Source organism: Suricata suricatta, chromosome 3 (genome assembly GCF_006229205.1).
Source record: "Suricata suricatta isolate VVHF042 chromosome 3, meerkat_22Aug2017_6uvM2_HiC, whole genome shotgun sequence".
In the NCBI taxonomy this organism is placed as follows: Eukaryota; Metazoa; Chordata; class Mammalia; order Carnivora; family Herpestidae; genus Suricata; species Suricata suricatta.
The window spans coordinates 166,720,585-166,747,223 of NC_043702.1; the positions used below are offsets into that span (position 1 = coordinate 166,720,585).

Below are 26,639 nucleotides of genomic sequence, written 5' to 3' on the forward strand. Positions count from 1 at the left end.
CTCTTCTGCTGAGCCCTTCCTGAGACACGGCAGCTCCTGGTGCACAGGGCTTGGGGGGGTCAAACAGCCTGGCGTTAAGAATTTGTTTGGCTTCTTGACATCTGTTTGATCCTGAGCTGGTTCCTTAACCTCTTTGAGCTTCAGGAAAATGAGTTGAACAACGACCACCTGACCAGTCGCAATGAGGGCTGAGCTGGAGAGAAAATGCTTACAATGCTGGGATGAGGCTGGGTGCTGGTGAAGGGCTCGGTTAGTGGTGGCCGCCTCTGGGTTTCGCTCCTTGGTTTCATTTAAGGCTTATGAGGAGTCCTTGGCTGCGCTTCTAGACATTTCCTGCGGAGGCAGCTTCGTGGAAAGGAAAGAGCATGGACTTTGGGGGGCTGCGCTACTGACCTGTTGGATGACCTTAGTCTTGGGTGTAACCTTTCTGGGCCTCGGCTTTTCACTGTAAGCTAGTATCCGGGCCACAGGATCGTAGTGACGGTCTTGAGATGGGCTGCGGGGTCGGCTTGTTCCGCGGACGTCAGTTCTGATCACTGTGTCTTGTGTTTTCCCCCATTTCATTCATGTTAATCCTGACTTATCCTCAGTGGTTTGCTCTTTGAGGACAGGCCTCCAATCTTGTGTTTTTCACGTCCCTCCCGCCAGCACTGAAGTTCAAGGCATAGTAGTTACTCATTAAACAAATTGGCCTGCGTCTGGAACACGCTTCCTCCCCTTCTAGGCTTCGTCCTGTGCCATCCTGCTGAGCTGAAGGGAGTGCCCTTGGGCTGGTCGAGCAGGAAAGGACCGACTTGTGAAATGGCCACCAAACATTTTATTTGCTTTACTAATAGGCGTTGGTGTCTAAGACAGCTGTGAGGACTTGGGGGTGGGGGGAGGGCGACAGAGCAGGCAGGGAGCCCGGGAAAGGCACATCCGGCAGCAGTCTCTGGCCGCTAAATCAGCCGAGGGAACCCGTCCTGGGCCGAGTCCTCGGGCTGGTCCTCACTGGCCTTGCGCCGGGCGCTCTGGTAGAGCACTGCGCACATGCCTGTGAGCCAGGCGGCCACGGTGCCTGCCGAGAAGATGCAGAAGCCGATAAGCAGCAGGAAGAGGTAGTCCTGGCGGTCCAGGTGCGTGATGCACATGTAACGCAGCGGGTTCCCCACCTGCGCGATGGGCCATCCCACCAGCTCTGGAGGCTCCGTGCACGTGGCATTTTGGTCATCTACGAGGAAAAACACAGATACAGCGCTGAAACAGCAGAACCGCCAGGGGCCCAAGTACAAAGGGGACCCGGAGAGGCCATGGGGACCCTCGCCACTGAGAGCGTGGTCTGTGGGCCACCAGCATGGGCCTCACCAGGACCTCCTTAGAAATACAGGACCTCAGGCCCCACCCCAGACCTCCTGAATCGGGGTGTGTGTGTTTCAGAGACCCCCGGGGGTGGGGTACGTGGGCAAAGGAAGGTCTGAGGTGCTGCGCCAGCCCCGCCTGTGGTCCCTGGCCCCCCCGCGTCAGGTTTCACCGCGTTCAGGGGCCCTCCTGAAAATGGGCTTGGCTCCTTAAGAATGCTCAAGGAACGAGAAACCGCGACAGGGGCTGGGAGGCAGGGAACAAGCAAGGTCTCCCCAGAGTGTTGACACTCCACAGACCCCCACTGATGTCCGTCGTTCCCTCCCCCCTCTGCCTTTCCCTTCCCCCCCACCTCCTCTGGCATGACTGAGTCCAGCCAGGGACCACTGAGGCATAGGGCTCAACTCTCCGGAGGGACAAGAGTCCCTGGAAACGTCTCCTGTGTGTTCTCTGCTCAAGGGGGCGGGGTGCGGGGAGCTCAGGGGAGCGGATGGCCAGGAGGAGAGGCGGTTCTGTGTCTCCGTGGTGAGATTGGCATCCACTGGCTCATCACACGATCCACATGAGTCTTCGGTCCTTTTTAGCGGCTGACTCAGTCGCCTGGCTACTTCTCTGAGCCCCATCCCGCATCAAGCGCGGTGGACTTGAGTAAGTAACAGAAAGCAAAGTGGGCCCTGGAGTCGGACAGAGCAGACCAGGGTTTGAGTCCGACCGTCACTTACTGATGTTGTGGACTTGGGCAGGATACCCATTTCCCTCTGAATCCCATCTCCTCACCTGACACTTGCCGGGAATGCTACCTGCTCTCAGGGCAGTTGGGAGGATGTAATTGCAGCAGGCGAGCCGGCAGGCCTGGCGCAGAGAACTCAGGGCTCTGCCCTCAGCCCTGCATACTCCCAGCCCCACGTGCTCCTCCGTGCAGATGCAGAGGTGTCTGTCTGTCTGTGTGCGTGTGGTGCCAGGGGAATATATCCAGTAGGCATCACATAAATGCCCTCCAACGCAGGGTGGAGACTTGGGCTTGAGATAATCGTGCCCAAAATTATAATAGTGGCTAATATTCGCCAAGCCCAGACTGCATGCTCTACAAAGGTCTCGTTCAATTCTTAAAGCAGCTTGACACACAGTCAAACAAAACTCTTGTTTTACACGTAAGGAAAGAGACTCAGAGAGGCTTCTAGATAACCTGAAGGATCCAGGCAGGAGATGAGACACAGAAAATGCAGACCGAGCTCTCTAAGCTCATTTGTGAACGTGGGAGACACAAGCAAGCTAGTGTGGAGAGCTGCTTCTCCTAAACTTCAGGGCAGAAGCACCAGGCTGTGTGAAGGTATTCAGATCCTTGGGTGACTGAGGAAGTTAGGGAAATGGGATTTGGACGGGGGCTAGCAGCAGGGGATTAGAGAAAGGGGTGCAGAAGGGAGCCAACTGGCAAGGACGCTCTTGGGCGGGGGTGGTTGGAAAGAGCTGACCAGGCTGAGTGCAGGGACACCACCCCTGTGCCTGGCTTCTGCGCCGGAGCACCTGCTCCAGGTTGGTTGTTACTTTCGGGAAGATGGCCCGAGAGCTGCAATGTGGGTGAGGACTGGCTCTTGGCAGAAGCTGTAGACGCGGGAAGTGACACCATGGGCTGTCACCTCCACTGTGTGCAAAGGTTACATAGAGAAGGAGGGCAAGAGGCCCTTTGGGCGACCCTGCCCTGGGGGAGAACTCTCAGGAGAGGAAAAGGGGCAAGATCCATTCCAACTGCTGTCAAGGGGCAGGGCCACAGTTGTGCTTGGAGGCCCCTCTCCGGTGAGCCTGGCTTAACTATTTGCCCAGGAGGCCCAAGAGTGGGGGCGGTGGGCCACTGGGGGCTCCTGGCCATGCTTCAGGAATTCTATCCAGAGAGGGCTTGGGACACCCCTCCAAACTGCCAGAGTCCCGACATGGGAAGATACAGAGAAAGATGTATTGGAGAAAGGAAAATATGAGGTTCTGTGGGTCTGGGGTGCGTCTGGGGAGGGAGGGTAATCTCATTCTATTTTAAGAAGATTCAGCTTTCAAATTGGGGCTTGGGTGGCAGAGAGGAGACTAAACACGAAACACCCTTTCCCGGTTTTGGAGTGTTACCTTGAAAGGGGCAATTAGCAGTGATTTAAAGCTTTGTTAGGTTGCTCTTAAGTGCAGGATGTGGGTGGCTCTGTGGGGAGGGAGGTCTGGGTTTTTCTGCGCTGCATTCTCTCCCCTCCCCACTCCCCAGTAACTCTCAATGCGGGGGCCCTCCTACCTCCCAGCAGGTTCCCCTAAACCCACTTCCCCCCTTTGCCCCCATTTCCCAGCTCTGGACCATGTCACACACACCCAGACTTCCCTTCCCCAAGCACACTGGCTCTCTAACTCTCTAACTACCCCCCCCCCCTAGTTGGCCTGGGAATAACACCCAGACCACCTGCCCTATGCTTAGAGCCCTCGGCATCCGTCTGCTTCTACCTCACCTCCCCTTTAACACTCCTGTGACCCACCCTTCGCTCCAGTCAAATAAAACTATTAATTCCTCAATGACATCTTGCCCCTGTCTTCCTGAGCTTTGTTCCACCACTCTTTCTGTGTCTTTCGAATGCCTCTTCCTCCAATTTTTGCGTGATCAAGTCGTTCCTACCCTTCAAAGAGTGGTGTGAACGCATCTGCTTCCAGGGCGCTCCCATAACCTCCTCCTCATAGCTCAGACTACATGTGATTGTCCTCCGCCCCCCCCCCCCCCAACCACCCATAGCATTCTCACTGTGCCTATCACATTGTCCCTTGTCGGGGGAGGGGGGGGTGCTACCTGCCAGAGAAGGAGTGTGTCCTTCCTCCCCTGCCAGGTGGACAAAGGCATAATCCATGTCTGCTCACTTTTGTTCTTATTAATAAGATGTTCTCATTTATTGAAAGGAACACTTACTTTGGGGGGATTTTCTAGTTAATATTTCTATCGTTGAATCCTACTTGAATCCTGTTGTGGTCAGAGACATACTCTCTATGATTTCAATCCTCTGAAATGTATTGAGTATTTGCTTTATGGCTGAGCACGAAGTCAATTTTAGTAAATTTTGCATGTGCCCTCCCCACCCCACAAAGATGTATATTCTGTCCTTGCTGAGTACATCGCTCTGTGAATATCAACTAGGTTGTGATTTAATACAAGTCTTATGTATCTTTATTGGCTTTTTATTTATATCTTTACTGACTTTTTATTGATAAAAACGATTGTTTCTTGGTTACTATTAGTCTATTAATTGTCTATTAGTTATTGCAAGAAGGATGTTAGTCACTGGTATTGATGTGGCATTTACCTCCTTCATATGGTTTCTGTCAGGTTCGCTTCACATGTATTGAAGGTATGTTATTAGATGTGTAGAAACTTCTAGCTGTTACCTCTTTCTGGTAGATTTGCCTTGCCTCACTGAGCAATGTCTCTCCTTATTTCTAGCAGTGCTTCTTGCCTTAGAGTCTACAGCCTTTGACATTAGTATGACTCTATTGAATTTCTTCTGGTTAATGTTTGCATTGTTTATATTTTTACATCCATTTACTTCAATCTATGTTCCTATATTTAAGATACATTTTTGTAAGCAGCATGTAGCCGACTTTTGTTTTCCATCCAGTCTAGCAAACTTTGTAAGTATTCTGTTAACATTTAACATTAGACTGATATATTTGTTTTCAATTTGTCTCATTTATTTTATGTCTCTTTGTCTCTACTTTGTTGCCTTTTATTTTATTATTTCATTTCTTTTTTGTTAGCTTGATAGTCATACATTGTTTTCCTATTCTGGGCTGATGACATTAGAGATTACAGACCCGTCTACTGATCTTGGAGTGCCTGATGTATGCTGGGCCCCATAGAAGGTGCTGTTCAAAATTGAATTCTACCCTTGACCACTCCTCTGGGTAGTTTTAATTTTTTTTAATGTTTTTTAATTTATTTTTGAGAGAGAGAGAGAGAGAGAGAGAGAGAGCGCGAGAGCGCATGAGCAGGGAAGGGTCAGAGAGAGGGAGGGAGACACAGAATCTGAAGACAGGCTCCAGGCTCTGAGCTAGCTGTCAGCACACAGAGCCTGATGCGGGGCTTGAACCCATGAACTGCGAGATCATTACCTGAACCGAAGCCAGATGCTCAACCAACTGAGCCACCCAGGTGCCCCTCCTCCGGGTAGTTTTAATCATTCCCATGCTACAGAATGAATAGATTGTTTATCAATTATCCCCTCTCTGGCTTTCTTGATTTCCTCTCCTCTGACAAAAAGCTACCAAGCACTGTTGCATATGCTGTGCACCGCACAATTCTGGGGCCTTCATTCATATTAGAAACAGGTTATTAGGCCCCATGTCATCCTTCTCTCAGCCCTACTCCATGGGCCCCCAGACATTTGTTCCAGTTAAAGCTCCCAGGTTTGATTACAGGTATCATTAATGTTTAAACTCTTCCTGTAAATAGTTCCTAAGGAAACATAAACTCCCCCCTTGCTTGTGGCCACACCTAGCATGTTGCTCACAGGCGGACAGCCTGTCTGCCACAGTCACGTGTCTGGAGCAGCCAGAGCTTCTGTGGCTCAGAACCACTCCTGTTAGTGCAGGAGCCCAGGAAGCCCCTCTCTCAGAAAACGGGTTCGAACCCAGTGGTTCTAAGGCAAACTGTGCCTTTGTTGGGCTGCAGGGACTACATGTTTGCACTGTGTTCTGCTGCAGGTTCCCGGGGCTCAGACTCCGAGGAGTCAAGTGCAGGCTGGGAGCCCCAGGTGCTGCTGTGCTTGCTCAGGAAACATCTGGGCCAAGGGGAGGGTTGAGCCTCCACCTGGTGACAACGTGTGATGAAGGATGGAATTTGGAGACTCCTTCGCTACTAAACTATACCTGCCACTGAGCGTGCAGCACTGGTTTCTAACAGCTTAAGCCTTTTGACCTAAGACTTCTGCCTTGAACCCCGAGAAAAGACCTGCTTCTCTCGTTTCTCCCAGTTGGGACCTCGCTTGCCCGAACGTCACTAGATGTAGAGTTGGCCTTATTTTTTTCTCCAGCTAATTATGTACTTGTCAAGGAAGCGGATTTACCTCCTACTCTTTCATCTGCCTCCACCCACTAGATTATGAACTCCACGAAGACGTGGATTTTTGTCTGTGTGGTTCACTGCCGCACCCTCAACACCTAGAACCATGCTCAAGCCACACTAGAGCTCAAAGCAGGATTGTCGAATGAACCGAATGTTGTTATTAATACCCCTTGGGACCAACGTCACTGACATAATGCTCAGCTAGAGGAAATGGGGGGGGGGGCGGAAAGGACACCATAGGTGGGTCAGCTAATCCTTGCCGCCTTGGACAACTCAACACTAGACATACACGAATCCCTGCCTCCCTTGCAAGAATCTGGGGAGGATTCAGTGAACCACGGGGTGTGAAGTCCTGGAGGAGTTGGGAACAGATGGTCTCCAGGACCAAATGAAGGGGTTAGCCTTGAACTGGGAAACGATGCTCTTCTGTCCTCTGAAACTGCAGAGAAGGAAGTAAGGGTCAACCCAGATGGGGACAAGTGAGGATGCCGGTGTAGTGGTCGTGGCTTCAAAAGGGACTTCTTACTATTCCCCATTAGCGTTAGAGAACTGAGAGCAGAGGCCCTCTTTTTTTCCCTTGTGTACCTAGTCCCTGCTCAATAACTATCTGTTGGATGCATACAGGAGACAGTGGGTGGGCTATTGGTTTGATCTCATACAACAGTTCTTAATCGCTTGTGTCTTTGGCCTTGCTCTCTAGGCCCAGTTCCCAACTTGGAATTTGAAAGGACTGCTGTTATATTCTGCTGTACTATGGGTGCCCAGAGGAAATGACTCCCTAGAGGGGAGCCTAGAGTGGACCATCTAGCAGCCCAACACCACCAGAGCCAGCCAGCCAGCCCGGCCCCCTTCTTAGACCTTCACACATGGTCCTTGCTCCCTAGAGCCCATTTTTTCTGACCACCTAGCTGTCTTCCCTTGATGGCATAAGCCCAGGTTCAGCAAACTCCAACCCGTGGGCCAAATTCCACCTGTTGCCTATCTTAGTAAATACATTTTTATCAGAACACAGCCATGCCCATTCATTTACGCATTTTCTGTGATGGCTTTCAGGTAACAGATGGAAAAACCAAGTAGTTGCAAGAGAGGTCCACAAAGCCTAAAATATTTCCTAACTGGCTTTTTATAGGAAGTAGTGCTGACTCCTGGTCTAAGCCATCCCTGGCATCATGAAACCTTAAAGATTTGGAGGATTTGGGCTCGGACACTACAGTTCTTATCTGGTACAAATTTTTCCCCCTTGGATAAAGAGTCCATATTTTGGTATAGGTTAAAACTGATTCATTGACTCTTGGAACATTACAAAAAAGACTTTCAAGTCCAGCAAGTTCAATCCAATAATTCCTGTGCTTTAGAGGTGCTCTAGGCTGCAGGACTGGTCTTCTGTATAAGTGGTTGTATATGGGCATGTTTTAGGGGTAGAAAGGCCCCCTTTCCTCAGAATACTGTCTTAGGCACTTGTGAGTACACAGGATTCTGTCAACAGGAGATCTAGCCTTCCATTTTGCCAACAGGATAAGGCTTGAAGGGTATAGTCTTCTGGAAAAGAAGCTAACGACTTAAGCTCTATGCTGGGAGAAACCGATGGCCATTTTTCTGAGTAAGGTTTTGATGGGGGAGGGGAGCCGGCTGCAGGGCCAGGCTGGGGGATGGTACCAGTTAGTTCTTAGAAGCTAAAGGCAAATTCTAGTTTCTTCTTAGTTTGGTCTAGAGCTGGGCCTGCTCAGTAACTACACATCTGCTCGGAAAAATCCAGGTAGTGGTCGGCAGTTCTCATGGATAGAGGCAATTTAGAAAAGCTCAGTAGCAGAAGGAAAGCACTGATCAGAGTCACCCAGACAGAAGCTTGGGACCCCTCCTTTCTTCTTCCCTCACATCAGAAGGCACATCTTGAAACATGAGGTGTTCCTGTTAGGCTTACCTTCCAAACATATATATCCTGATGCTCCTGCCTCCTCAGGGGGTTACCCTGTTACTTACCCCCCAGCCCATGTCTTTTCCCTGCATTGACTTCTTAGTGGCAGATAAACACATGCATGGACTTCTTTGCTCCTAAGAAGATAAATACCCCCTTTATATGACTCTCTTCCATCTGTCTCCTTCAGTCTATAGCCAAGCTTGCTAGAAGAGTTTACAATTTTTTTGTTCAAGAAATCTCTACGTCTGACATGGGGCTTGAACCCATGACCCTGTTACGAGTTGCACGCTCCACCCACTGAGCCAGCTAGGTGCCCCAAGCTTATGTTTTTCTTTCTGCACCCTTTTTCTTCCTTGCTGTTCATTCTGGAACCCACTGTGCTCTGGTGTCCATGCCCGCCATACCATTGGAATGTCCAAGACATCAGGGATCTCTTGGTAGCTAAATCTGATGGATACTTTTTCAACCCTTACTTGACCTGCTTCCATTCTTGGAAACTTTTCTTCTCTTGGCTTCCATGAGTGTACCCTTCTCTGATTTCCTTTCTCATCCCTGGCTTCTCCTGCCCAGGGCACTTCATGGGTGGCTCTTCTGGACCCTTCTGTATGTTGCGATTCTTCAGTTTCTGTCCTTGCTCTTATTACCCCCTCACTCCAAACCCTTTTGCTTGCTCATTGCCTCCTTCATTTGGTTTCACTGATCACCAGTGAACTGATGATTCTCAAATATATATTCTGTTCTCTATTCTGGATTTCAGGTCAGAATATCCAAAGACCTACTGGTTGACAGGGGCCCTCCCACTCAACATGCTCACAATGGGACATGCCTCTCCCCTAAGCTCCTCACTGCCTCTCCTATAAGAGTGCCCATCTCAGGGAAGCCCCCAATTCTTGTCTGTTATTTTCTATATCTTATTATTCATTGATTTTTCTCAATAAATATTTATTGAGTCTTTTTCTGTGTCAGGCCTTGAGCTCATTTCTGAAGAGTCAGACATGTTCTTTGCTCTCATAGACCGTACTGTCTATCAGAGAAGACACATGTTAAATATACAAATCTATTAATTATGTAGAACTGTTCCAGAAGTCATGAAGGGCGTACAAGGAAACTTGGGAGGGTCAAGATCAGTCTGAGTCCTATTGCTTCTACTTCTAAATGGTTCCTTCTGACCTGTTTAGATTTCTCCATCCCCATGGCTGCTATAGGCCACCTTCCTCTTACCTGGATGCCTATGGAACCTCCTAGCCCTGCATCCAGGCTCACCTGCCTCCTAGGGCTTCTCAGGATGCACTGCCTGTCAAAGGCCCTTCATGGCTGGATCCCTGTTTCTCTTTCTAGCCACATCCACACTCTGCTGGATTACCTCTAGGCTGGAGAGCTCTTCTCTTCTAGAGATAAGGAAACTGAGGCCTAAGTGGTTTTGGGTGACCGGAGGTCTGGCACTTCTGAACTTGAAGGGACTTTGGATCACCTCCTTTCAGAGATCTTGAGAGGGCCAAACTCAAGAGTGTGTGAGAATCACTCAGGCTCCTTCCTAGACCACATGTGCTTGCCACCCCATATCTCTTCTTGGCTTTTTTGGGTGGTTTAGGGATCACTGACCCAGATACTCCCCTCCCAGTCCCCTCATTGCCCTCATGAGGCTGCTCCTCTGGTTCTCAGCAGGGTGTTGGTGAGAAGGCAGGAGAGACGGGCTGGCAGAGCAGTTGATGGCCTTGGATATGTCTGCTGCCCAGCTGTTCCCTTTTTGGGTGTCTGGTCTTTGCAGCAATTTCTCTGATGGAGGAAGTGGGTTAGCATTAATGGTAGGAGAGTGTGAGGACCTGAATTAATTCTGGAAATCTAAGTCTTGGCACAGCCGTAGATGACTTTGTACTTGGTGGGTTGAAATGGGGCCATTATCTTAGTACAGCAGCCTTGAATACAGGATGAAGTTGCCTTGGAATGAAACTAAGATATTCTTTGCTCAAAATGCCCTCGAGATGACGTGGACTTGAAATAGCACATGACCCAGCCCATCTGCTCCCAGCAGATGTCTCTGGGCGCCTTGGTCCCCCTTCCTCTACAGTGCTCCAGCCCAGAATCCTCTTTGATTTGTGGGCCCCACCACCAGGTCACCCAGGACTGCTTAAGGACTATGATTTAAGAGCTGACACAGAGGAACACTCTGTCCCCAAACTACCCTCACTTCTATCCATGGTAGTCTGTTGCTTTCTTAATTCTCCTTTCGTTTTCTGTCACATTGCAAATGCCCCCTGAGGGAAGGATGTCAGAACATTATTAGCCACTAACATCTCAGTGCAAATCAATTTATTCACCAGCAGGGGTAACCGCTGTAGATCTAGAACACAAGCCATTGTCATAGGGTTTCTCAAAATATGGCCTAAGGAGCTGCACTCACCAAAACTAGAATCTCTGTATATGGGGTCTGGGGTTCATTGGAGTTTGAGAACCACTGGTTGAGCAGGCCAGGCCTGGGAGGACAGTCCAGGGCAAGGCATTGTTCTAGCCAAGTAGACGGTGCTTAAGACAGGAGGTGGGACAGCGCCCTAGGAGTTCAAGGCTGCCTGCTTACTCTTACTAATTACATGCACATCCTAATGATGTGACTGTGGCCTACATCTCCAGGAATGCCTCCACCTCAGCACTAACCCATCGTATTGCCCATCTGGGACCCTGTCTGCTGATCACCGCTTTCCTACATTTAAGTACATCTTATCTTTCTGTTTAGGTCCATAGACTACGTGCTAGAAGGGCTTTAGAGAATATCTGATCCTACTCTCTTTTTATTTCAAAAACAGGTGATGTTACTTCTATGCCAATAGTTCAGGAATTGTACAGGATAGTCTAGCTGTGATTCGCAGCCACCACAAGAGAGGACAAGAACAAGGAGCCAGAACCAAAATTGGTGTACTTTTAACATTTGGCTCTTATATCATTAATAAGATCATAAGCGTTTGTCAAAGAGCATATAAATGTTATTCAGTTAATGGTCTGAAGAGCTCATTATCAAGCTTTAAACCAAGACAATGGTAACTCGACTGACCCAGGATTGGGTCAGTTACAAGACAGAGGGGGGAATGTATAAGAACATGAGTCTGAACCAAACAGATGCCATGACAGGCTTTAAGTTCCCCTCTAAACTAGAAGGTCTAAGGGTCAGTCTCTCCAGAGCTATTAGGTGGTTACACATGGCCTAGAGCAGGGGACCACTTTGCAATATCCAATCAGGGAAGGCCAGCTACCTCTCCCCACATTCCTAAGGGTGAGGTCTACGGATAGAAACTTTAGATAGGACCCTGTTACCTAATGTTAAAGTTAACCCAATAGTTGCCGAACAAGACCCTAGGCTTGCCCTGTAATTGGTTGATTTCAAAGATACCCTAAATGTTGTAATTGGGTCCCGCCAAAAGTAACAAATGCTCTGAACAATGTGTATGGTTAAACCTGTTGTCAATGATACTGTACATTATGATTGGATCGCTGTGCCTGTGTTGTGATTTCCTGTAACTCCTCCTTCCCAAAACTCATAAAAGCCCTACCCCGCCTTGTTCAGGGCTCTCAGCACGGATCCACTGCACCGGTAAAGTCTGTGAGCCCGAGCTTAGGCCCGGCCAGCGTAAGCCCATAATAAAACCGCCCTTTGCTATTGAAAAAACAAAAAACAAAAAACAAAAAAAAAACAAAACAGGTGAGTCTCAGAGGGAAAGTGACTTGCCCCAAATCACACAGTGGCATCCCAGGCACCAGGACATGACTCTCTGGCTTTTCAGTTTCAGTTTCTCTCTTATATCCCAAGATTGTCTTATTAAAGACAGGATTTCCTGACTTCTTTCTCTCTGATGAAAGCACCCAGCATTATAATACAATGTTGGGCATATACTGAACATACAACAAGTGTTTCAGAGTGGAGTGGACTGTGATGCGTCTCAGAGTAAGGTGACATCATGGCATGGGGGAAAACACTGAATCTGGATGTCAGATCTCTATGCTGGGCTTGGCTTTCTAGCCACTTACCTGTGAAAAGGCGAAATTCTAAAGTTCTAGCTTTAGCACCTTTTATTAAAGGACTGCCTTAACCAATATGGTGGCCATTGGCCATTCACGTGGCTACTTACAAGATGTAAAATGACATAAAATTAAAAAGCCATTTCCTCTGTTGCAATAGCCCAATTTCAAGAACTCAATAGCCACATGTGGCTAGCGGCTACAGTATTGGACAACACAGATATAGGCCATTTCTACTGCTGCAGAAACTTGTTGGACAGTGCTGGACCAGGCTTTGGGAGAAGAGGGGATGGAGGTCAGGTTCCTTATGTCCAGGAGCTCAGAACTGCGTGAGTTTTTGAGAGCATCTTCAGAGGCATTCGACCCTGTCCTACTAGGCAGCTCTATCCTGGGAAGAGCTCAATTGTCACTCTCACCTTCAAATAGCATTAATGACTGGAAAATTACAGTTCCAGCCAGGAATTAGTCCTCCTATTTGCCGACCTGGGCCAAAAAGAAAATGGAATCTGTGGGTCTGTTTACCTCTGCATTGATCAGAGCATCCTGGAAACCAGCACATTACCACCCACCTCCATTTCTGCTGTGACTTTCATGTTTGCAAAGTGAGTATGTGAACTCTTTGAGGACTTGATAGCCTTTAGTGCATCTGCTGAGTATATCATTAGAGGGCTTCTTTTGATGAAGACCTTTTGATAATAGAACTGAACTTCTTGCCAATATGGGAAAATTTTTGATTGATGATGAAATAGGTGGATAAAACATTTAACCTTCTCTACAGCTCCTTTGTGGGGGGTGAATTTAGCCAAGATGTACCATAGGGGAAGGACATATTACTGCCTTCATATTTTTTGTTTTAAGATCTCTCCATTTCTTTGCTGGACCTTGGCTTCCTTCAAGGTTCTCCACTGCTACAGAACTAATCTTAGCTAATTGTATTTCTCGATAATTCACTTTTGCCTCCAAGAGCTGATAAAGGCTTGGGGGCCCCAGTATTATTCAGCACTGGAGCTCATATAATTTTGCAGGGTCCTTTTCAAGATTGGGGTACTTTTGGGGATCCAGAAGGGTAAATCTAATGGTTCATTTTAGCTCAGTCGTAGGCATTGGATGGGAGCCGAGGTATGGCTTAGTCCTCTTCAGATAAAATCACACCATGTAGGTGACTTCTAGCTTTCAAGGCCATGTCTGCCCCACCACTGGACCTCCTTGCCCTCAGCCCTTGAAAGTTGTGTGCATGTCCATACTTGTTTCTAGAAGTAGGGCTTCTCTTTAGGTAGAAGTTCAGTTCCAGACTCAGGTGACTTAGAAAGAACCACTTGGCTACTACTGGCCCAGCATTGAGTCTTAATCATCCAGGCTGAGACGAAGCCTTGATCTGGGCTTCTGGTTTTGCTCCCCAGGGTCTGAACTCCTGTGTTCATAACTTGTCTGATACCCAACTCCCTCTAAGATTCCCTCTGTCCCATTTTCCCAGGGATAACAGTCCTGGAACCTTCCTACATCCTATCTATAACCCCACATACATCCCTGTAGTCCTATCTCCAGGACACTATCCTCTTGTTCCATGTGTACCGAGCCTTCCTGAAGTCCACTGCTTATTCTGGGGTCACCTGACTGATGTCTGTATGCTTTCAAGTACCCTGTATCTTTCTCATGTCTGCCATCCATTCACTTACTGAATGCTTTTTGGTGTGCAAAGCTTAATGCTAATGGCAGTTTGTAAGTGTTCTCATCTCCACAGCCTACATAGGTGAGTTCTATTATTATACCTGTCTGAAAGATGAAGTTGAAGTTCAGAGAGGTTAAGTAACTTTTCTGTTATCCTATAAATAGCAAGTGGCAAAGCTAAGGTTATAATTCAGGTTTGTTTCACTCCAGCTTGAGCTTTTTAGCACCGGGCTCCCCTGTCCTTCCCCATTTACAACTGAGGCTGTCCCAAGTACCTGCTCTACCCAGTAGGCACATGGTGGTCTCTTTTGTCCTGCTCTGTCCAGTGGGGTTAGACTGGACCATGAGACATATATGGTGCAGATGACCATAGTCATACAGGTCTGCACACACAGCTCCAGGCTTCTTGGCTAGTTTCCCCCATGAGCACTTGTTTGGCACCTAATAGGACTCAATAAATATTTAAGTGGATGAATGGATGAATTGAGTGGTGGTAGCATGGAAGTTCCTTTCTTCACTGCCTTGCTTTTCAAGGGTTGTGTACTTTGTCATTCTTCTGTCATCTTGACCTTAATTTGGCACCACAGGTAAAATAGCCCAATCCTAACATTCAGTATCTTCCTGGGTCTAAAATGAAACCTATCTTTAGTTTGGATGCTATTCTACAAATAACCAAGTTACTCAGCTCACTTCAGAGAGAATCTTCTTATGTCCTGCAGTATGGGCACATGAGGAGAGATGAGTACAATCCATTTTAGAACATGCCAAAGATCACCTTTTAGTAGCATGTGTGGTATAATAGGTAGGCCTAAGCTTGAGCATTCATCATGAGTATTTGTCAAGACTGAAGATATTTCTACTTAAGACATGAACTGTGTGAGAGTTGCATGAAATAAGTATCTTCCATTATGTTGAGGTCTGGCTAAAGAGCAAGAGAAGCATCTCATGAATTCTACTGTGTCTGTGTTCAGTTTCATGTGAATGTGTGTGCCTCTTCAAGTGTGGCTGTGCATCTGCCCATTGGTGTATGTATGTGTGTGGTATATATGTAGTATGTGGGTGATTGTGTATGTGAGTAGATGTCTATTTATGTTTGCATGTATGGTGTTTGTGGGCACATCTTTATGCTTGTATGTATGTGGGTATATGTGTGTGTATTTGCACATGGGTATATGTGTCTGTCACGGGGTGTAGGCATGTGTATGTGTGGAAAGGGAGAACTAGACTGAGATGCAAAGGTGAGCAAGGTTAGGCTCCTCCTTTGGGAGTTTGGGTGGGTTGTGATGAACTTAGATTTGCGAGGTGAACACAGACTCATGATGAGTTTACGATGGCTAGAACTCGCTATCCAGTGGAAATGATCTTGGGTGAATTCATGTGTAGTCAGATAGGAAATAAAGCTATAATTTAGCTGCTGTGGTCATATGCATATAACATGGCTTGTATTTACAATTAAACTGACTTATAGGACTTTAGTTATCATGTAATTTGGGAATTTAACACATAGTAGTCTCATGAAAAACGACCTGACTCAGGAGGTTCAAATCATTTTTGGGGGGCCATTTACTAGCTGTGTGATTTGGGGACAGTCTATTTTCTTATCCATATGATAGGGTTAAAATTACCAATCCTAGCCTCTTCCATAGGCCAAGGCACAAAATTTAGGGGTCTGTATGACACTCAAAGTAAAAAAAATGAGACAGCATGTGTGAAAAACTCTAGCAGCTGCAAACCTCTCTACAAAGATAATTTGTTCTATGTCTGGCCTTGGGCTCATTAGTGTTTTCAAGAGAGAGGAATTGTTAGCCAGGGCTACGAGCCCACAGTTCTGCATGAAGTGGCCTGGGTGGGTTTCTCTAGGCCACCAAACAGCAGAGGGAGATGAGCAGATTAGTAGTTATTGAGGGGGGGGGTGTTGGGGGGGTTGGGGCTCACAAAAGACAGACTCTTGTTCATGAAGAGTTATGAGCTTGACAGGATAGATAGCCACTTCTGAGGGCTGTGAAAACATGCAGTGAAACAGACCCAGTCCACAGTCCTGTTCAATCCCAGAATGAAGGGAGTCAAGGGGTCCAGTATAGTCAGCTTGAAAATTCTGAGAAGAGGCAACTCCATAAGCAGAATTTTGATTAAGGGAGATTTGAGGGCAGGTGAAGTGGGAGGCTTAGGGACTGGGGAGGAGGCCAAGCTACATCTCCCTTTTCAGCTAGGGTGGAGGTTCTCCTGGCTACATGGTGGGCTCTACTCAAGGAAAATATATATGTATGGTGGGGAAGGGGCAAGAGAAGATGAAGCTTCTTCACAGGCTGGTTACATGGACATTGACAGGAGAATCCCATTTAAAAGCCACATTTAATGCATGAGAATGATCAATCATGACCCTCTTTCAGAGAGCTTTCTAGAAAGCACCACAGCACCAGTCATTGAGAAAAGTAGAAGACATTCTCATAGAGAGATAAGGCAACATACCCAAGATAACTGCCCCTCTATTCTTTTATGATTGGTGATCTTAAGAAGATGGTCTGACGAAGTTCTTTCCTTTCAATTTATTCTAACTCAGAAGAACCTGTGAGCAGGTGCCTAGGGCACAAAATGTAAGGAGCCACCCACTCTTTGGGCCTCCCTCAGTTTTGCTCGCTTGCCTCACTAGAGTTCAGGCCTTGCCTGGAAGACATGTTAAGACCCTTCCATTGGAGGGGAGGCCACGGAGTGCTGCCACCACTCTGCTCCCTCTCCCACAGATCCCCTTGAAACCTATCATTTTGGCCAGGGATCCTTCTGGGATATTGACACCTGGGCCAGAGTTCATGGTGGAAGCCTAAGCAGGTGAAGGTGAATGAAAATATTTTCAAGAACAAACACTCAGGGAAGAGAGAGAAGACATGGTCTTGATGGGGTTTGAATCCAAAGTCCAATCTCACCAGATCACATCAGTGGCTCTTGGCTTTCTGTGAGGGGTTATTGCACATTTACCTGAAGTTCCTACGTCCTGAGTAAAGGTGGTGTTGGTGTAGTGGGATAATTGGAGGATGAGGATGGGACAGTAAAGTCGCTGAGTAGAAGAGGGGATGAGACACTGGAGGGCCCCTGGGGCCATGACAGAGGGCTGGGGACAGTGGAGAGAGTGGCAGCATCTGGCTTGGCAATCTGCCAGATGAGACTTGAGGCTCTGCCTGGGAGATTGGAATCTCCCAGCTGGAGCAGTGGGCCAGTGACCCATTCTTCATGGATTCATGCCACTCTCTCCTCCTTGATTGGGTTAGCATCTTGAAGACAAAGGAGCCACCAAAAGCCTTCTCCTCTCCCTTCTCTCCACTCCCTCATTGTCTGGGGAGCTCCTGTGCCCTTCCCCCATCTCCCTATTGAACTTTCTCTTCTGTGCATCACACTGTTGGATTTTCTACTGCCTATGCATGTCTGAATGTACTTTCGGGTCCTGGAAAGATTCAGTCACTGAATCGAACAGATGAAAATAGTCCACCAATGGAATACAGCGCCCCCGAATTACTCTGTTACCGTCTCGTTATAGAAGTCAATCATTTCCCCACATACCATTTTAGGTTGACATGACAGCTCCATTCGGCAATATTATTGTCCCCACTTGATGGATCAGGAAACTGAGGCTCAGAGAAATTGCCTTTCCCAAGGGCAGCCAACTAGTAAGTGCTGAGCTTGGGACCAGAACTCAGCTCTTTGGATTCCCACTCCAGAACTTTCCTACTGACCCTGCTGCCTCTCTAGTCAACCCCAGGATAGAGTCTGCAGGGCAACAAGGCATGTTCTCAATCAGCTTAACCCAGACTCTTTCTCCCTGAGCATCTCTTGACTTTACCTTTTCTGCAAATGGAATTCCTCCAACTCCATCACATCCTCATCCCCACACCCAACCAAACCCTCACCTGGATGGTCCAGATGGGACACTATTAAGTAGATGGTGAAGTCCAGGAACGAGCAGTTGCACGTCCACGGGTTCCCGCTCAGATACAGGGTCTGTAGTGTTATGAGGCTCTGGAAGGCGGCATGGTCCAAGGTCTGCAAGCCGGTGTTTCTGAGGTCCAAGTACCTCAGAGAGCTGGTATTGGCAAAGGTGTACTTGTTAAGAGATAACAGGTGAGGGTTGTTGGAGAGGTTCAGCTGCACCAGGTTGCCGAGCACGGAGAAACTGTACGGGGAGATCAAGGTTAGGTTGTTGCAGCTGAGATCAAGGTAGATGAGTTTGAAGACCCCGATGAAGGTATAATCCATCACCTCGCGAATCAGGTTATGCTGACAGTCCAAGTAAACAAGGTCACTGAGGAGTCCCAGAGTCATCGCTGGCAAAAAAGTGATGTTGTTATCATTCAGGTACAGCCTCCGGGTGTTCAGGGGTATGTCTGGGGGGTACTCGGTTAACTGGATCCCTGTGCAGATCACTTCTTGGGCTTGACACTGACAATTATTTGGACACTTTGACCCCGATACCAGTCCCATTCCAAAGGAAAAGAGTAACCACCCGGGCCCAGGGCCTGAAGCAGGGGACATAGTAAGAAACCGCAACTACCCTCCTTCCACCTTCCTGCGGGCGCTGTCCCTCTGGTCAGAAGGCTGCCGAGGGGCGGGGTGGCGGGGGGGAGGGGCGCTGGAAAGAACTGTAACACTCTAGCTTTGTGCAAAGCAATTTTCCATTACAGGAGAACAGAACAGAAGTTGAAACGCGAGGCCCGATGCCCCGCCGCCGGGCTGGGTGGCTCTGCCGCTTGCTCACTCCGGGGCGGGCGGCTGCTGGAGGCCTGCCCGCTTGGCGGCTTTGAAAGGTCTCACCCTTTCCCTGCGTTTGCAAGTGAAGGGGAGCCAGGGGAGAGCCACATGACAATGAGGTTGCCAGTTGACACCTTTGTGATGTCAGCAGCCTCAGGAGACTGCCTGGCTGAGGGAGGGCGAGTTCTGCTCCTTCTGGGTGGAGTGGGGGTGTTTTGTGTGTCTCGGTAAGCTGGCTGGAGGGGGGGTATCAGGGCCCTGCAGCATGGGGACTGGGGGGGTGCGCAGGGTTCACGGTGTGTGTGTGTGTGTGTGTGTGTGTGTGTGTGTGTGTGTGTGTGTGTACGTACCAGCTCTCCAGGGAGGCATGATTAGGTGAGGGGTCCAGGCTAAGAGGGACCTTGGCAGTCTCCAGCCCAGTTCCCTTCTCTACTGATGGAGCAAAGTGACTTGTGTAAGGTCGGTTCTCAGAGTGGGTCTTTTCCTTGGGGAGCGGATTCGGACGGGTGCCAGTTTTTGGTGGGATGGGAAAGAGGGAGCCTCCTTTGAACGAGGAAAGGGAATTCCTCTGATAAGGTGGTACGCGTAAGACTGCATTCCTAATGAGCCTACAACCCCAGCTGCGTTTGGAATATATGTGTGCTAGTATTTTTAAAAACCTTTAGAGCAAATATAAGCTACTCCCCTTAACACAAAACTCGAATGTATAAGAAAATATCTGAGTGCAAGGATATGAACTATTTCTTACCATTTCTATTCTCCTGGGACTTTTAAAATAGCGAGTGCCTCTCTAGAGCTTCTCGTGGGAGTTTAATTCATTAGCTATTTGAGGCATGATGGGAAAGGGGGTCTTTGGAGGGAGGGATAGAGAGTCTGGAAGCTGACGAGTTAGGACACATCATCTACTCCACAGAGAAAGGCACTTCGGGAAGAAATGAAGAAAAAGCACGCCAGGAATGAAAGTTTATATTTTGGGGGGAAAATAGGATTTCATATATAGCCTAGCTGTGAATATTAATAAAACAATGCCGCCTATATTTAGCTTAGCATCGTGCCTGGCACCTGGTATGTAATAAATATTTATTGAATGAATGATGCGTGAATGTCTCTGATGGTTTGGTCCCTTTTTGTGTTTCTCTGCCAAGGGAGAAATTAATAAACTCAAGTGGATTTGTGGCTGGTTAGCTAATGCTTGATTATGTTTACTTACTCAGCATTCCTAGGGTGACTGGCCGTGAATTAAGATGATGACTTAGGAGTGTTTACCAAATTGAAAGTGACCTTGTTTAAGTAGAAATTTCAAACACTTAAAATAATGACCCGAAGGATAGTTGTACTAATTGAAGCAGGATTTTATTGATGCCACCCTTTCCTTATAATTAAAAAAAAAAATTCCTTGCTAGACCTTACATGATTGCTCTGGAGAGGAATTTTGCCTGTGAAGGCTATGGGGAAGAATTAATTTCTAGAGCAATGGCTTCCGCTGGGGGCCAATTCAAGTCGAGGGTGGGGTTTGGAGCCGGTGTGGTAGGGATGCCCCATTTCTTCCCAGTGCGCTGGGTTTAGTGTCTGTTTCTTTCTTTCTTTTTTTCTAAGTTTATTCATTTATTTTTAGGGGGGTGGGGAGAGGGCATGAATGGGGGAGGGGCAGAGAGCGAGGGAGACGGAGAATCCGAAGTAGGCTCCATACTAACAGCACAGAGCCCCAGGCTGGGTTCGAACTCACAAACTATGAGATCATAACCTGAGCTGAAATCCAGAGTTGGCAGCGTAACCAACTGAGCCCCCCCCCCCATCTGTTTCCTTTTGATGAGAGATGATGGCTGACTGGTTTGCCAGAGCCTGTGGAGTGATTTTTTGGATTTTCCACCTTTGATGCCTCCCTCCTTCTTTCTGACTCTTTCAGAAGGGCCAGTATGTCCAGGTTTCCGCATTTGACTTCTAGCCTCCTCACGTGGATGTACTTTCTCAAGACAGAAGCCTCAGGCTCAGGCTTAGGTTTTTGGCCATATGATTGCACGTGCTCTGACTTGGAAACGTCTCGGACAAGTAAAGTGCATTAAAAGTTATTAGGGACGCCAGTCAGCTATGTCTCTCTCCCCGGAGCATTGCCATTTTAACAAAGCCTCACAGTCCTTCAGCCTGGGGTAGCTGTGTGTTTTGTGGTCCTGAAGTCTGCCTCCCCGTAGGCTGGGTTCAGCTCTACCGGGTTAGACCAGAACCCTAAAATGTGTTCCTCATTTTGAGGCTGAGTAAATATTTGTTAAATAGAGAATTAGTGGATGAGCCAAGGACTAGAGAATGTAGCCTTTCCCAATGACCTGATCTCAGAAACTTTAAAACAATTGATCTTTGAGGAACATTTACAGGACTCTTTATTTCGGGGGCCCTGCTTTGGGATGTTCTGGACTCGGCTGTTTGCCCTGGGTGGAGGTACTTAATGTCTCTGGGCTTTTTTTTTTCTCATCTATATATAGAAGGAGGTGAACGAGAGAAGTCCCAGCTCTCCTTAGGACTTCTAAATTCCTACCTCATGGGAAGATTTCCGGCAGCCCAGTGAGCCCCTAGGGGACGGCCAAGAGAACAGCCTTCCTGTTCCTCCTGATGACCCCCCCTCCCCGCCCCATGGCCCCACTGGGTCATACAGGTGCAGAAATGGAATCTGCCATCCCCAGCCTCAGAAGCAGCGGGGTTGCCCTTAGTGTGTATACAGCTGTCGGATAAGCCCACCTCTGCCCCCGAGGTGCCCGGGGCGGCCGTCCTTCCTGCCGCACAGGGGAGTATCAGGTGAGCACACTGAGGAGCACCTGGTATCAATACACACTCGCCAGCCGAGGCTGCTCTTAGGCCGGCTCCTATTTTTAGCTGTGTCTGACAGAGACACCACCTTCCCCGAGTAGCAAACCCTTTCAAGGCCAGTGTGCCTCCGGGCAGACTCTCATGATCCAAGAGACAGGTTGGCCCAGTCCTTGATGTTATAAAAGACCAAGGTGGGGTAGAGAAAACTGGACACAGCTGGGACCCTTGGGTTCTGTCCCCTCCCAGGGCCTTGATTTCCTTTCTGTACAACAAGGCAGGAAGGGTGCTCTCTGAGTGCCCAGCCAAATGCTAAGTTCCGTCAAGCCCCAGTCTGTGCAAGGGGAGGACGGATGCTTGAAGCCTTCAGACCGAAGCACTAGAGACAGATTCCAGCGACTGAACAGCGCCCGGCACAGTGAAAGCAGTCCATAAATGTAAGCCGCTGCCTGTTCCATCCGGTGCGTGGGGCAAGGGCTGGGGGCAATGTGATTTCGGCATACTTGTATCTGCTCAGGAGAAAAATAGGAAAAAATGCCGATGCCATTTTATTCAGTTAAGACTGTTCATGTGTTCAACTCAGGACTCTCCACGGGGTTAGCAACCTGGGGGCATAGAAGTCAGTTCTCTGTTCTGCTTCCTGGGCCGGGAATTCAGTGGGTGCAGGTCTAAAGAATTTCAGGATGCTGTGGATTTTGATCTCGGAGTGCTTATGGCCTCTAGGTCACTCCAGACTTCTGACACCGCTTGTGTCCTGTTCAGCAGGGCTGTCTCGGCAGGGCTAGGGGTGGGGGCAAGTCCAGGAAGGGCAGCTGGGAGAAAAAAGTTTTAATGTATGCCAGGAAGGCTGGGCCTGAGGGCCAAATATGTCTGTCTTTCTATCTATTTATCATCTACCTATCTATCATATCTATTTATCATCTATATCTATCATCTGTCATCTCTGTCATCTATCATGTCTATCATCTATCAATCATCTATCTGTCAACTATATCTATTATCCATCCATCGTCTCTATCTATCCATCCATCCATCCATCTACTTATCCATCTACCTATCACATCTATCTATCCATCTATCATCTATCTATCCTATCTATTTTTTATCATACCTATCTATGTATCTATGTATCATGTATGTATCTATCATATCTATCATCTATCATCCATATATATCTCTCATCTCTATATTTATCATCTATCTTTTATTATCTATATCTGTCATCTCTATAATCTACCTATCTATCCTATTTATCTATCATCTATCATTTATACCTATCTGTGTATCTATGTATCATGTATATATCTATCATATCTATCATTTATCATCCATCTCTCATCTCTATCGATCATCTATTATCCATTATCTATCTATATCTGTCATCTCTATCGATCATCTATTATCCATCTATATATATCATCTATATCTATCTATGTATCTATCATCTATCATCTATCTATCATCTATGTATCTATGTATCTGTCTATGAGCCTTGGGTCTGTTTCTGGTACCAGCTGGCATGAACTATTTTTGTCTTTCTCCTTCAGATTGCCTGAGTCCCCACAAGGAGACTGGGCCCTTACAGAGTGCAGGCCAGAGGGACTCACTCCAGTCGCTGTGTTCCTCAGGGATGCCTTTGTCTTTGGGCTCCCTCTACATGACACATTTCCGTAGCATTCATTATCTAGGGGAATCTAAGGGAAGCCTTGAAATCGCACACCGTTTGGGGGGACTGGAACGCCTTCTCAGCTTTTAACAGACTTATGTACTAATGCCTGAGGTTAGGCTTCTGTGGAGCAGTCATTATGCCTGAAACCCACATTGTGACTTTGTCTGAGCCCATCGATTTGGGATGAGAACGTGGCGGGGACAACTGTGGTGTGGTATGAGCTTTGGAAGGAGAAGCCTCCTTGCTGAGTGACTTCGGGCAAACCCTTCAGCTTCTATGGACATGTTTCTTTTTTGATAAAATAGGGGTTGCCAAATAATGCGTCTCCAGGATTGCCTTGAAGATTGAATGTCATTTAATATAACACACCATCTACCCTTGACTATTCACCCCGTCAGGCATGCAATTCTCCCAGCAATGCAGTAAGTCATGTGGCATGACCCCATCTTATAAACGAAGAAAAAGAAGCTCTAAGAGGGGCCATTCTTCCAAGGTTACAGAGCCGATGAGTGATGAAGGCAGGGTTTGGCCCAGAAAGTTTTACTCCTGAGTGCATATCACCACCACTTAGGCAAATGCCTCAAAATGCTCATTATTGTTTTTACAGGCTCCATGGAATAAATGTACAATAAAAGTGCCCCTCTGAGGCACTAAATGGTATGTTAACTCCAGACCAGATCAAACCACTGTTGTTATGTGATCTATTTACACTTTGGGGTTCCTTGTCTTGCAGAAGCCTTATAACATTTTTCAGCTTTAAAGGCTTACATTGACCTTTGAGATGGTTTTGTATAATTTTCTTCCTTTTGCAGGCAAGGAAGCTAAAAGGACAAACAACATTCCTAAGCTTGAAGAATGAGTGGCAAAGCCAACAAGAGTTGACTTGTCAATGCCTGAGATGACCCAGATTTCGGGAAGGGGGCATTCCTTCCGAGATCATCTAGATCATGCTGTATCCATTGGGCAGACCACTGGGCATTTCATACTTTATCAAAGCCCCAGAAGGTGCAGAGCCACTGTAGTGGAAATCTCTCCATAATCCAGCATGGCTCCCCACCCCCAGCCTGCCCCTCACAACAATCTTTGATACTGAAATTCTAAAGCAGCAGAAGTCTTCAGTGGTCTTTCAGGGGGAATCCATACCTCACAGAGGCTCTGGGAGGTTAGGAGGAGGACTGAGGGAAACTGAGTCCTGTCTCTCCTTCAGCATTCCTTGTAGACAGATTTTCAAGAAACTTGGAGTGCAAGCGCCCTGGGCAAGGTGAAGAGAGTCCCCACAGGGTGTCACGCAAAGGGCCCAAGTTGGCATTTGTTGTAGAAATTGGACAGGAGAACATGAATCTTGAGAGAGGCTAGTGAGGTCTTAAAGTCTCAGAGTTTTGGGGTGCCTGGGTGGCTCAGTCGGTTAAATGTCTGACTTTGGCTCAGGTCATGATCTCACAGTTCGTGGGTTCGAGCCCTGCGTTGGGCTCTGTGCTGACAGCTATCTCAGAGCCTGGAGCCTGCTTTGGATTCTGTGTCTTCCTCTCTCTCTGACCCTCCCCAGCTCATGCTGTCTCTCTCTCTCTCAAAAATAAATTAAAACATTAAAAAAAAAGTCTCAGAGTTTTCCCAGCACCTTGAAAGGCTCCTGGTTGTTTTCATTTTTTTTTTAACTTTTTATTTAATTTTGAGAAAGCACAAGCCTGGGAGGGGTGAGAAGGGGGGACAGTAGGTCTGAAGTTCACTGACAGCAGTGAACTGGATGCAAGGCTTGAACTCATGAACCATGAGGTCATGAGCTGAGCTGAAGTCGGACGCTCAACTGACTGAGCCACCCAGGTGCTTGGGCTCTTGGGTTTTTGGCAGGGCTGTTGACAGAGGTAAATGGAGTCATCTGGGTGTGTCATTGTGATACTCCCAGAAGGACAAATGTGGGGAGGGCCACAGAGCTCCTGGGAAGAAAGCTTGCTCTACCGTGGGTCTTACAAGGAGCATCTGTACTTCTCATCAGGGCCCACAAGCTCACTCCCGCAGCAGGGTCTTGCCAGCACTTTACTTCCAGGGCAGATGGAAAAAGCCACCTCTAAGGCCTGGTCGGGGTCACAGTGGTGCCAAGTAGGGGGAAGACAGGTGGCTGAGCGACCGGCTAACATGATAAATGCTTTCGCTTCTGTCTCCAGGCTGACTCTAACCTGAGCCCTTCCTTCCCCACGAGACCCCAAGTGTCCCAGTGTCAGAGGCAGGATCACTAACCTATCATGCTTCCTGGATCACACTCTCCCTTCCTGGAGATTTTGCTTTGGATCAATGTCTCTCCACTCCCCAAACCAGAGAGGATGGAAAGGTCAGAAAAACCTCAGAGAAAATCCTGCTGCACGTGGCTTGCTGTGTCATTTGGCCACTCGCCTTCACCCGTATCTCAGAGAGAACCCAGCTTACAGCTGCCAAGCTTGCGTGCAAAAACGGGCCACGCTGGGTTCTCTCGGAGATAGATTCTTTGCTGTTTCCCTAGTAACAGAATTATTAAAGTTCCAGCCTCGGGAGTATTTGTGCCTGGTGAGGTAATGTCTGTCGCATGCAGCCTTTCCATTCCCACCCCCACCCCTCACCTCAGGCCCCCTGTACCTCACACCTAGACTGGTGGACTGGGGTCCTCTTCAGCCTCCATGCCGCCTGCCCACCCTCCTCGCCACGGCGGCTCCCAGCTGAGCAACCCCTTCTCCCAGGCTCAGGGACTCTGTGTCGGCCGAATTCCCCATCAGCTTGGGATTCCGAGGCCCCCACAGTGGTCCATACCACCTTCTGAAAACCCACGGTGTTCCCTGGGCTTGAGCAGAGTGGGGCTGTGGTTGTGGGACAGACAGGGAGCTGCAGGGAGCATGCACTGGGCTAAGGTAGGGACTGGTTCCGTGGGAGGCAAAACATACTGTGTAATGTTTCAGCGTCTGGCCTTTGGAATAGACAGTCTATAAAATATAAGCTCTTTCATGAAATAGCTGTGTGACCTTGGGCAAGTTTCTTTTTTTGGTAATTTTTTGAATGTTTATTTATTTTTGAAGGAGAGAGAGAGAGACAGGGCATGAGCTGGGGAGGATCAGAGAGAGAGGGAGGCACAGAATCCAAAGTGGGTTTCAGGCTCTGAGCCATCACCACAGAGCCCAACACGGGGCTACAACTCACAAACCCTCAGATCATGACCTGAACCAACATCGGCTGCTTAACCGAACGAGCCACGCAGGAACCCTGACCTTGGGCAGGTTTCTTTTTTTTTTTTTTTTTTTTTCCATTTACTGCCCAGACTTTTTTTTTTTTAAAGTAGTTTATTGTCAAATTGGTTTCCATACAACACCCAGTGCTCTTCCCCATAAGTGCCCTCCTCCATCACCACCACCTCTTCCCCCCCCTCCCCCTCCCCCTTCAACCCTCGGTTCGTTTTCAGTATTCAATAG

General features: G+C 48.0%; 1 protein-coding gene and 3 long non-coding RNA genes across 6 annotated transcripts in view; 2 read left to right on the plus strand and 2 right to left on the minus strand.

Annotated features, from left to right (window-relative positions):
* Positions 1-26,639, plus strand: part of LOC115288398 — a 60,820-nt gene that overhangs the window by 11,488 nt on the left and 22,693 nt on the right. The window lies entirely within an intron of this gene.
* Positions 798-18,815, minus strand: LRRC52 (leucine rich repeat containing 52). Of its 2 annotated transcripts, XM_029933188.1 has the most exons (3): positions 18,547-18,815; positions 17,906-18,319; positions 798-1,210 (listed from the first exon to the last, which is right to left on the minus strand). In XM_029933188.1, exons 2-3 carry the CDS (start codon positions 18,315-18,317, stop codon positions 939-941), a joined length of 684 nt encoding a protein of 227 aa, XP_029789048.1. In that variant the 5' UTR covers positions 18,318-18,319; positions 18,547-18,815; the 3' UTR covers positions 798-938. The 2 variants fall into 2 exon arrangements, with proteins under 2 accessions (XP_029789048.1, XP_029789047.1); XM_029933187.1 differs by lacking the exon at positions 18,547-18,815 and having other exon boundaries at positions 17,906-18,540.
* Positions 18,924-26,639, plus strand: part of LOC115288396 — a 15,530-nt gene continuing 7,814 nt past the window's right edge. Inside the window, exon 1 of one of the 2 annotated variants that reach the window (XR_003906975.1) lies at positions 18,924-18,970. This is a non-coding gene — a long non-coding RNA (uncharacterized LOC115288396). Of the gene's footprint in view, positions 18,971-21,434; positions 21,531-26,639 lie in introns of those variants that run through there. The other variant, XR_003906976.1, reaches the window with a different exon arrangement.
* Positions 22,065-25,652, minus strand: LOC115288397. The gene is made up of 2 exons (XR_003906978.1): positions 25,444-25,652; positions 22,065-22,351 (listed from the first exon to the last, which is right to left on the minus strand). It is a non-coding gene; the product is annotated as an uncharacterized LOC115288397 (long non-coding RNA).